This window comes from Oncorhynchus keta, chromosome 19, assembly GCF_023373465.1.
Source record: "Oncorhynchus keta strain PuntledgeMale-10-30-2019 chromosome 19, Oket_V2, whole genome shotgun sequence".
Lineage (NCBI taxonomy): Eukaryota > Metazoa > Chordata > Actinopteri > Salmoniformes > Salmonidae > Oncorhynchus > Oncorhynchus keta.
The window spans coordinates 20,386,346-20,398,827 of NC_068439.1; the positions used below are offsets into that span (position 1 = coordinate 20,386,346).

Below are 12,482 nucleotides of genomic sequence, written 5' to 3' on the forward strand. Positions count from 1 at the left end.
TTTGTCAATTTTAAGAAGTTGTCAAAAAATAATGTTAATGTTCAAAAGCATGCAAACTTACATAGACATATTGAGAGTTCAGACTGGGGCACATGAAAATCTAATTAATAAATGCAGGCTCTAACCTGTAAACCACACCTCTTAGAGTGTCAACCATGGATAGAATATATATATACACATATACAGTACCAGTCAACAGTTTGGACACACCTACTTATTCTAGGGTATTTCTTTATTTTGACATTGTAAAACTATGAAATAACACAAATGGAATCATGTTATAACCGAAAACGTTCTAAAGAAATCCAAATATATTTTATATACTTCAAAGTAGCCACCCTTTGCCGTTGTAATGTGTTCGCTAAGAATCGGGAAGCAAGTACAGAGAGTGAATTTAATAAATAATGGAACAAAACGAGAGTAGGTACAGACATAAAAGATTGGAACAAAATCAATAACACCTGGGGAAAGAACCAAAAGGAGTGACAGATATAGGGGAGGAAATCAGCAAGGCAATGGAGTCCAGGTGAGTCTCATGAAGCGCAGGCGCACGTAACGATGGTGACAGGTGTGGTAATGAATAACCTGGCGACAACGACTGCCAGAGAGGAGGAGCAGGAGTAGACGTGACAGCCTTGATCAGGGGTGTCAAAGTCAAATGGACGGAGGGCCAAATAAAAATGTAGCTACAAGCCGAGGGCCGGACTGTTCGAATGTTCATTGAAAAATTTTTAAATGACGCATATAGTCTAGTGAACCTAATTGAACCTACTGAAAACCTAACAAATATATTCCAATATGATCAGATAAATAAAGCAATATTTTCTTATGGCTCTGTCAGTAATCTTTAATTTTCAACAGACACAAAAGACAAATTTCCTTTATATAAAAATCCCCATAACATGAACATTAAATGAAAGAAACCGGTATTCAAGGCACCATCAGTAGCCTATATTTTCTATTTTAGCAAAAGTGGGCTAAATTTACTTCAAAGAAAAAAACAATAATAGCAATTTTCTATCATCCACTCAACTGAAATATTTTTAAAATATAATTGGATTGAAATACAATAAAATAAAGTGCAAAAATCTATTAATCAAAAACAACACTTTGTTTAAGGAGAAGTAACATGCAGTGAAAACAAATATTAAACTTTAACTTTTAAACTTGAACTGAGTGTGATTGCACAGTAATGTTCACTTGTTTGAGGTTGAGGGTGATACTTGGTGGTGTCCCATCTTTTCCACAAGTTCATCAATGTTCGTAAGGCTCTGAGCTGAGGAAATCAGAATTGAGTGGAGGTGTTCAGCAGTAAGTCGACTTCTGTGTGATGTTTTGTTCAAGTTCATCAAAGAAAACAGTTGTTCACACAGGTATGTGCTGCCAAACATAGACAACGTTTGAGCAGCCTGGAAGCTGGGGCATTGTGTCGGGAGGAAACGGGCGAACTCCGCAGCACCCACTGCCGCATATTTTGCCCTCAGTGCATCATTGCATTGGAGGTCAATCAACTCCATTTGGAGGTTTGGTGGTGAGCTTTCCACGTCAACAGCAAATGGGTTACCGAGCAGTTCCAACCTGCTTTTTGTGCTTCAAAGTCAGCAAATCGGCGTCGAAAGTCAGCGGCAAGCATACCTATTTTATCAGCCAACTGTGCGCTCGGGAACACTGGTAGAGAGCTTCTCTTTCATGGTCTGGCAGCTGGGAAAGTGGCTCAAATTTTCTTTCCGCATCTGCGTCTCCCACAGAGTCAGTTTGGTTTTAAATGCCTTCACTGTACTGTACATATCAGAGATGACACGATCCCGACCCTGCAGCTGCAAGTTCATTGCATTCAGATGACTCGTAATGTCACACAGAAAAGCCATTTCACACAGAAACATTTCGTCTCGGAGTTGTGTTGTGTCTTTCCCTTTGCTGTCCAAGAACAGACAAATCTCCTCACGAAGCTCGAAACATCTTTGAAGCACCTTTCCCTGGCTTAGCCATCGCACCTCTGTGTGATAAGGCAAATCACCATGCTTTCTAACTCCGTCAGAAATGCCTTGATTGATTTCAAAAGTTAACTGGAATGCTTTCCGACATATGCTGAGCACTTGTTGGCTGCTTTACCTTCACTGTGTTTCTGATCAATTTGATGTTATTTTAATAGACAATTTTTTTTTGCTTTAATAAAAAAAAAAAGACATTTCTAAGTGACCCCAAATTTTTGAACAGTAATATATATACACACACTATTAGAGATATGGATTAACTGGTAAAGTGTCACATAACGCCAAACACACACAATATATATATATAAGATCAATTAGCTACATGTTTTATCTATTATTTATGACAGAAAATGTGTTAAGTGGATATCACGTTTTATAAAATGATGAAATATTATTTTTCCCCGCAATGCTATGCTATCAATTAGCTACATGTTTTATCTATTATTTATGACAGAAAATGTGTTAAGTGGATATCACGTTTTATAAAATGCTCACGTCTGACATATGTGCCCTTGATGATAGCTTTGCACACTGACAACTTTGTTTTAAATGTATTTTTATGTTTAGCTCTAACTTCCTGGTGACCAACCAACTACACTTGCTCAATCAGCAAACCTGAATTTCTGGAATAACAAGCGGTTTTAAAGTAAAACATATTCTCCAGTACGCCTACATTTAGTCTGGTATCTAATTGAGTACACAGCTTGAAGAAGCTTCCATTGAAATCGAGTAAAAACAAGAGCTGGCTTCCTAAATTCCAGAACGTAAAAGTGACATCCCCAGCTAGCCAGCGCTCATCAACGTGGAGAGGACGTGGTTGTGCCTTGTGCTTACTGACAGCTGTAGTCAGAGCAAGAAGACAGATGCAAACTAGAGAAAACCCTGAGCAGTTTCTAAGAACACGAAATGTAGTGGAATGATAAGGTAAGAATTATATTAACTTGCACACTTGGCTAATCAGGTGTAATCTATCAAGCAAGGTAATTTAGCTAGCACCAATGGTCGCCCTGGACCAGAGCTAACTATCAAGGAGGTCCGCCAGCTGGCTAGCAGATAGATAGCTTTCTCTTTTGCTACAGGACGTTTTGCTAAACGTGGCTAACGTTAGTTGATGTGTAAGTCTTGTTCACGAACATTACTGGCTGGGCAACCAGCTCCAAGTGAGTAATACGCTCGCGAACGTCAGGTGTATAACAAGCTAACGTTTGAGTCTCTGATTAGATAACTATCTCTCAGATCTGATAGCTAGTTAATATAGCTAGTTAACGTTAGTAATTCTAATTTGACAGCTGAACTAGGCTAACCTAACCCATGTCCATGCAAATAACTTTTACTAATGTTATTTTGTAACAAACCGTTTGTAACAAACCGTTTGTAACAACAGGATTGATTTAGCAAGTGTGCTTTCTATTCACTGATTTCACATGGACACGGGTGTTCATTCTAATGATTTTAAACCCTTCCCAGTCCCAGCTATGAACTAGTTAATATAGCTCACTATAAACCTCGTCTAATCTGAATTGAAGAGGATCTAGATTCTCTGCAGCTTTAACATTATCCGCATATTTGCATTACAGTGATAAGTGATTCTGTATTGTCTATAATTGATGCCTGTCAAGTTCCTTGAACGAGCTATCTAGTCTGTTGGAACAAAAGGTAGTCATGCTGATTGCTGAAGATGGATCTTCTGCTCACTCCCTGCACTCAGACCACAACCTTAACATCTGGGAAAACAATAACTAAACCAAACCTGTCAACATACAAGAAGACATCAGTTATCATTTTAGAGTTTGAGTCAACAGCATGCAAAATGCATCACTTTCTATTAAAGAGAAAGTAGGCTGAAGCTGAACTACAAGCTTTCCCTGTAGGCTATAGTCTATTTGCGTCAGTGTGATGGAGGTCTGTGAAATACATTTTATATAACACTTATCAACCTCCTGATACTGTTTGATTACGGCCAGCCGTCGGTCTTACTACAGTGTGTAGGTCTAGCGTAATCACTGAGGAGTCGTTTGTGTCATTGAGGGATGTTTTTCAATGCTGAATGTTTACACTGAGTAAATTCTCACATAAGCCTGTTGGCACTTGTAGTTGAAGCTGGCTAGCTGTTCCTCTCTGGTGTACCAGTGACACTCCGGGGGGAGGAGGAGTTTCCCATAGGTACAAATCAAGGATCAGCATCCCCTCCCCCCATTCTAACCATTATGGGGGTAAACGCAAAACTGACCCAAGATCAACGTTGGGGGAGGGGGGGCAACTTTAACCTACACCATTCAGTGACACTGATAACATCATGGTAAAATACAGAATGTACGAGTACCTATTTTGTCATGGGTTTTTCAGTGCTGAAGGTTGATTTTTATTTGCTGGTTGAAAAAACACAGACACCGTATATACATTTTAAAAACGTGACAGGGATATCACAAACAAGTCAGACTTATTTCCATTGTGGAAATAAATTAACAGTGAGTAAACTCTCACATATTGGCCCTCATGTTTCAGGTTGTCTAGCTGTTCATCTGCAGTGTACCAATCCAATCACTGTACCATTCAGTATACCATTCAGTGACACAGATACAATCACACAGTATGTGTGTCAATCACACAGTGTGTAGGAATGTACTCGCACCTATTTTCTAACTTGCAGTTACTGTTGTCAGTGCAACTTGTTTGACTGGTCTCTGAGATGGATGTCACAGCAAAAGCGCAGCCCTGTTCCGTGTTTGTACTTTAACATACTTGTAGATTACGCTAGCTCTCTGTCAATGTCAGGGAGATGTTTCTTCTCCTTAGCTGTTGCAGATGAAGACATTGGCTACATCCATTCCTAGTGGTGTGCGAGTAGAGAAGAGGCTGATGATAATTATGTTGGAACATTATTCTAGGGCTAGGCTAGCCCAACTGGTTCTAGCCCAACTGGTTCTAGCCAAACTGGTTTGTGCATAGCATCAGAATTCATTCCACCACACAAAACAATACAAGATTATGCTGGATTAAAGTCCTTCTCCAGATGGCTATAGTCTACTGTACACTAAACTCTATAGTCTACTGTACACTACTCTATAGTCTACTGTACACCACTCCATACTCTATAGTCTACTGTACACTAAACTCTATAGTCTACTGTACACTACTCTATAGTCTACTGTACACCACTCCATACTCTATAGTCTACTGTACACTAAACTCTATAGTCTACTGTACACTACTCTATAGCCTACTGTACACTAAACTCTATAGTCTACTGTACACTACTCTATAGTCTACTGTACACCACTCCATACTCTATAGTCTACTGTACACCACTCCATACTCTATAGCCTACTGTACACTAAACTCTATAGTCTACTGTACACTAAACTCTATAGTCTACTGTACACTACTCTATAGTCTACTGTACACCACTCCATACTCTATAGCCTACTGTACACTACACTCTATAGTCTACTGTACACTAAACTCTATAGTCTACTGTACACTACTCTATAGTCTACTGTACACTAAACTCTATAGTCTACTGTACACCACTCCATACTCTATAGTCTACTGTACACCACTCCATACTCTATAGCCTACTGTACACTAAACTCTATAGTCTACTGTACACTAAACTCTATAGTCTACTGTACACTACTCTATAGTCTACTGTACACCACTCCATACTCTATAGCCTACTGTACACTACACTCTATAGTCTACTGTACACTAAACTCTATAGTCTACTGTACACTACTCTATAGCCTACTGTACACTACTCTATAGCCTACTGTACACTACACTCTATAGTCTACTGTACACTAAACTCTATAGTCTACTGTACACAACTCTATAGCCTACTGTACACAACTCTATAGCCTACTGTACACTACTCTATAGCCTACTGTACACTACTCTATAGCCTACTGTACACTACACTCTATAGTCTACTGTACACTAAACTCTATAGCCTACTGTACACAACTCTATAGCCTACTGTACACAACTCTATAGCCTACTGTACACTACTCTATAGCCTACTGTACACTACTCTATAGCCTACTGTACACTACTCTATAGCCTACTGTACACTACTCTAGTCTCTATAGCCTACTGTACACTACTCTATAGTCTACTGTACACTACTCTAGTCTCTATAGTCTACTGTACACTACACTCTATAGCCTACTGTACACTAAACTCTATAGTCTACTGTACACTAAACTCTATAGTCTACTGTACACAACTCTATAGCCTACTGTACACTAAACTCTATAGCCTACTGTACATTAAACTCTATAGCCTACTGTACATTAAACTCTATAGCCTACTGTACACTACTCTATAGTCCACTGTACACTAAACTCTATAGCCTACTGTACACTACTCTAGTGTCTATAGTCTACTGTACACTAAACTCTATAGCCTAGTGTACACTAAACACTATAGCCTACTGTACACTACTCTATAGCCTACTGTACACTACTCTATAGCCTACTGTACACAACTCTATCGTCTCTACAGCCTACTGTACACTACTGTATATCCTACTGTACACTACTCCATAGTCTCTATCCTACTGTACACTACTCTATAGCCTACTGTACACTAAACTCTATAGCCTACTGTACACTACTCTATAGCCTACTGTACACTACTCTATAGCCTACTGTACACTACTCTATAGCCTACTGTACACTACTCTATAGCCTACTGTACACTACTCTATAGCCTACTGTACACTAAACTCTATAGCCTACTGTACACTACTCTATAGTCTACTGTACACTAAACTCTATAGCCTACTGTACATTAAACTCTATAGCCTACTGTACACTACTCTATAGTCTACTGTACACTAAACTCTATAGCCTACTGTACACTACTCTATAGCCTACTGTACACTAAACTCTATAGCCTACTGTACATTAAACTCTATAGCCTACTGTACACTACTCTATAGTCTACTGTACACTAAACTCTATAGCCTACTGTACACTACTCTAGTGTCTATAGTCTACTGTACACTACTCTATAGCCTAGTGTACACTAAACAAAATAGCCTACTGTACACAACTCTATAGCCTACTGTACACTACTCTATTGTCTACTGTACACTACTCTACAGCCTACTGTACACTACTGTATATCCTACTGTACACTACTCCATAGTCTCTATATCCTACTGTACACTACTCTATAGTCCACTGTACACTACTCTATTGTCTACTGTACACTACTCTATAGTCTACTGTACACTAAACTATAGCCTACTGTACACTACACTATAGCCTACTGTACACTACACTCTATATCCTACTGTACACTAAACTCTATAGTCTACTGTACACTAAACTCTATAGTCTACTGTACACTACTCTATAGCCTACTGTACACTACTCTATAGCCTACTGTACACTAAACTCTATAGCCTACTGTACATTAAACTCTATAGCCTACTGTACACTACTCTAGTCTCTATAGCCTACTGTACACTACTCTATAGCCTACTGTACATTAAACTCTATAGCCTACTGTACACTACTCTAGTCCTACTTGTTTTGGATTTTTCAGAACTCCCACTTACTCCAAAGAGGAGGCAGATCTTCTCCCTAAGCCTTCTGTTAGTCTGCTGGTCCGAATCCCTCCCTCCCCAGACACACCAAGGGCTATCAGATTCAGTGGGAGGAAGTTGTGATGGACTAATATAAAGGAGGTTTTGTTTAGTAGCGTTCTCTATTTTGTAACCCCAGGCCTCGAAGAAAGAGGCATGGGCCTGGTAATGCCTCGAAGAACTGAAATGGAGACTCATGCTTAGTGACTTAGCAATGCTGCAGCGCACATCAAGCAAATACTCTCCTCAGTTTATGAAAGACCTGAATCTGACAATGTTTTAAGGGTGTTTTGGCTTAGGCCTATCATATAAAAATCTATTTAGGGGGTAACATCCTTGCCATCCTCTCAGAATTTCCCTGTCAAGATCAAATATTGAATATTTTTAAATTTACGACATTATAGTAAAGCAGTCTAGTCTAGATAATGGAAAAAATCTCAATGCTCGAGTAGGACGCTGGAATGTGTGTGTGAATGGAACACATCACATGTAGGCTATTTTCGGAGTGGAAAGGTACAGAGTGGATTAAAGCGTGTGGAAGTTACTGTCTAAAGCCTCAGTCAGTCACTGCTGCTGTACTGAGTATCCCTGCTGAAATATTAATACTGTGATTACACTCAATGACAGTAATGCTGGCAACGGGTTTAGCAGTATCTGCCCTCTTTGATTCGCCTCTGGTATGCCTGTCTTTTGAGTTGAGCTATCTGACTGTATCTAAGCCTACATGTTGTTACTACTAGAAGAACATTAGAACAACATTAGGCCTAGACTGTTGCTTAACCCTATCACCTTAGAACCTTGGCTATATAGTACGCTTTGAAAAAATGGTTCCAAAAGGGTTCTCTGGCTGTCCCCATTGGAGAACCCTTTGAAGAACCTTTTTGGGTTCCATGTAGGACCCTCTGTGGAAAGGGTTCTCACATCGGGACAGCCAGAGAACCCTTTTGGAACCATTTTTTTCAAAACCTTCTAGGGTGTACAATATGTGTTGTTTCCTGTATAAAATGTTGGATTTGATTAAAGATGCAATGTACAGAAATCGCTCCGCCATTTTCTGGTAGCTAAGATTCTAATCGTTTGCCTCATTTCAGTTTGTGACAAAACAGTGTAGAGAATCATTGTACCATCTAAACCGCTGTGAAATATTATTTCCATAACAAAACATATTGTATTTTCAGCTGTTTGAAGCTGGTGTACAAAACTGAAGAACGGGAAGCATAGAAATAGAACAGATCTACCTCTTCTTAGACTTGCTTTCACTGAGAATTACAGATACAACTCGCATTCCTATGTAAATTTGGTCAGGTCGCCCAAAAAGTTACATGTTGAAGCATCTCAACACACAGCGTAGCAGCCTATAATTCCACTAGTGATCTTTGCTATTTCTATTTAATTTCAGCTCCCATTTAGCCCTGAATTTGTCAGTCAATTTGAGCGGCATCATTAGCAGTGTTTTCTCATTTAGCAGTAAACCGACGTCTCTGTCAAGCATTAGCGCTGCCACGGAGTGGAATGAAATTAGCATAAAATCATTAGCCTTTAAGCGTTTTGTGTTTAATCAAATCTTGTTGTCATGTGGAATGCGCTGAGTGATAATTTTAATGAGTCAACAGATAGGCCTGTCTCCAACCTCCACTGTCATAATGATTTCTATTACAGTTATGCATAACTTGTTATAATCAGTATTATTCAGCTGTTGTAATGGAAATATTTAAGATGATAATTTAGAGTAATCAACAGTGTTGGACTTTCTGTAATACAGCATTTCCAGTGTTCTATTTGTAACACTCAAGGTGCAGGTTGATGACTTGTTCTGGATTATTTTCATATCTGTTGATAGTGGTTGACGCCAGACTTGTTCTGGATTATTTTCATATCTGTTGATAGTGGTTGACGCCAGACTTGTTCTGGATTATTTTCATATCTGTTGATAGTGGTTGACGCCAGACTTGTTCTGGATTATTTTCATATCTGTTGATAGTGGTTGACGCCAGACTTGTTCTGGATTATTTTCATATCTGTTGATAGTGGTTGACGCCAGACTTGTTCTGGATTATTTTCATATCTGTTGATAGTGGTTGACGCCAGACTTGTTCTGGATTATTTTCATATCTGTTGATAGTGGTTGACGCCAGACTTGTTCTGGATTATTTTCATATCTGTTGATAGTGGTTGACGCCAGACTTGTTCTGGATTATTTTCATATCTGTTGATAGTGGTTGACGCCAGACTGGAGGTACATAGACCGAGGACACACTGATTATTCACTCTCCTATTGATGACATTCTATGAACACTGATTCTGTAGAAGCTGACAAAGTCACTGCCTTTTTAGTTTTGTCTTCCTACAAGCCTCTCAGGCTAGTGTTTACACCGCATTTGGTGTGCTCTTAATAGGATGTGAAGGTCCAGTCTCCAAGAGGCCAGTTAGACATTTTCTCTGCTTCTGCGCTGGAGGTGTCTCCCTGTTGCAACTTGTAATAAACCGGATGTATTTTTGAATGAACTACGACTGCTCTCCTTTTTGTTCACCTGGTAGTTCCTATTACAGCCTGTTTTTAAGTGGTTTAGGTCTAATGGTTCACTGTCATGGATCCACTTATAACTCAGCTCAAGGTATCTAATAATTTCATCGTAGGCCAAACTTCAAACTGGACCTAAACCTTTTCTCAGCCCTTCTTGCTGTTTGTTGTGTTTTCCACAGAGCTGTGTGGCCTGGGCACTCTTGAGTGGCAGTTGGTGAGACTCCACGTGACTTGTTGCTGGGGGCGATGAGGGTGCGTTGGTCCCGGAAGCTGGGCTTCCTAGCAAAGACCTTCTTCCTGCTGTGGGTGCTATGGCTGGGCTACATTCTCCTAGCCCGCTCCACCGCCTCCTCCATAGGGGCCGATGGAGGGGAGGACGGAGGGGGCCGCAACCTGCTGGTCAGGCACTTCTCCCGTGTAGAGGAGCAGGGAGGTGAGCAGCTGGCCAGGCCCGTGTACGTGAAGGCGCCAGCGGACGCCAACGCGCATGGGGAGTGGGGCCAGGCTACCAGGCTGAACCTCAGCCCGGAGGAGAGGAAGCAGGAAGAGGACAGCGTGGAGAGATACGCTATTAATATCTTTGTTAGTGATAAGATCTCCCTGCACCGACACATCAAGGACAGCAGGATGAAAGAGTGAGTAGCCAAATGATCTTCATCTCAACACAGGGCATAGAGAGCCCCGCCCCTCCCAGCAGTACAATCAGGTAGCCTAGCAGTTAAGATCATTGGGCCAGTAACCGAACGGGCGCTAGTTTCAGTCCCGAGCCGATTAGGTGACAAATCTGATGTGTCCTTGATCAAGGCAATTAACCTTAATTGCTCCTGTAACGTTTGATAAGAGTGTCTACTAAATGACTAAAATGTCATAAATTTAATTCATCTGGACCAGTAGTTTAGACCAGTAAACATCTGTTACTGATTGCAGAAATATACTGTTGGCATACAGTCAGCTTCCAATAAACACTGAATCTGTCTGGGCTCACTGTCAGCTTCCAATAAACACTGAATCTGTCTGGGCTCACTGTCAGCTTCCAATAAACACTGAATCTGTCTGGGCTCACTGTCAGCTTCCAATAAACACTGAATCTGTCTGGGCTCACTGTCAGCTTCCAATAAACACTGAATCTGTCTGGGCTCACTGTCAGCTTCCAATAAACACTGAATCTGTCTGGGCTCACTGTCAGCTTCCAATAAACACTGCATCTGTCTGGGCTCACTGTCAGCTTCCAATAAACACTGCATCTGTCTGGGCTCACTGTCAGCTTCCAATAAACACTGAATCTGTCTGGGCTCACTGTCAGCTTCCAATAAACACTGAATCTGTCTGGGCTCACTGTCAGCTTCCAATAAACACTGAATCTGTCTGGGCTCACTGTCAGCTTCCAATAAACACTGAATCTGTCTGGGCTCACTGTCAGCTTCCAATAAACACTGAATCTGTCTGGGCTCACTGTCAGCTTCCAATAAACACTGAATCTGTCTGGTCTTGCGGTCAGCTTGGAGTGAGGCCAGGATCCTTTTGTAAGGCATACGAGCTGTCTGTGTCCATTACTTTACAGAGAGTAGCCTACTTCCCTGACTGGCTTTTCTTTTTTTTCTTTCTTTCGTCTCTACATGAGCACTGCTCAGGCATGTGGGACATCGGTGTGATTTCTTTCCCTTAACATTTCTGCCTCTTGCTGTTTCCACAGCTCCCAACAGGAATGACACCAAACGCTCCTCTCCTGCACTGACCAAAGCAACTCTCCAATGAGCCACTGATTGTGTGGTCAGTCTTGCAGTCAGTTTATAACCTGATCCTCCTAACAACAACTCTCTCTCTCTCATTTGAGTACAGATGCAGAGCTAAGAAGTTTGACTACCGCCGTCTGCCGACCACGTCAGTGATCATAGCGTTCTACAACGAGGCCTGGTCCACCCTGCTCAGGACCATCCACAGTGTTCTGGAGAGCACACCCGCTGTCCTCCTGAGGGAGATCATCCTCATAGATGACTTTAGTGACCGAGGTGAGACAGAGCATGAAACTGGCTTTGCCTGATTTAAGATTTATTTTGGAGAGAAGGGTAGTGCATGAGCGAGAGAGAGCGGGTAGTGCATGAGCGAGAGAGAGCGGGTAGTGCATGAGCGAGAGTGGGCGGGTAGTGCATGAGCGAGAGTGGGCGGGTAGTGCATGAGCGAGAGTGGGCGGGTAGTGCATGAGCGAGAGTGGGCGGGTAGTGCATGAGCGAGAGTGGGCGGGTAGTGCATGAGCGAGAGTGGGCGGGTAGTGCATGAGCGAGAGTGGGCGGGTAGTGCATGAGCGAGAGAGGGCGGGTAGTGCATGAGCGAGAGTGGGCGGGTAGTGCATGAGCGAGAGTGGGCGGGTAGT

The 12,482-nt window shown here is 41.5% G+C and overlaps 1 protein-coding gene across 7 annotated transcripts in view; it reads left to right on the forward strand.

The window, feature by feature from the left end:
- LOC118373223 (polypeptide N-acetylgalactosaminyltransferase 4-like) overlaps positions 1 to 12,482 on the forward strand; it is a 75,797-nt gene that overhangs the window by 34,055 nt on the left and 29,260 nt on the right. For 2 of the 7 annotated variants that reach the window (XR_008070659.1, XM_052470008.1), the window contains exons 1-3: positions 2,574 to 2,918; positions 10,291 to 10,746; positions 11,951 to 12,120. Coding sequence is in view for 6 of the 7 variants with exons in the window: in XM_052470008.1 (XP_052325968.1) it covers positions 10,358 to 10,746; positions 11,951 to 12,120 (559 nt within the window). In the remaining variant the exon portion in view is untranslated. Of the gene's footprint in view, positions 1 to 504; positions 527 to 2,573; positions 2,919 to 2,987; positions 3,155 to 10,290; positions 10,747 to 11,950; positions 12,121 to 12,482 lie in introns of those variants that run through there. The other 5 variants (XM_052470013.1, XM_052470011.1, XM_052470012.1 and 2 more) reach the window with 4 other exon arrangements.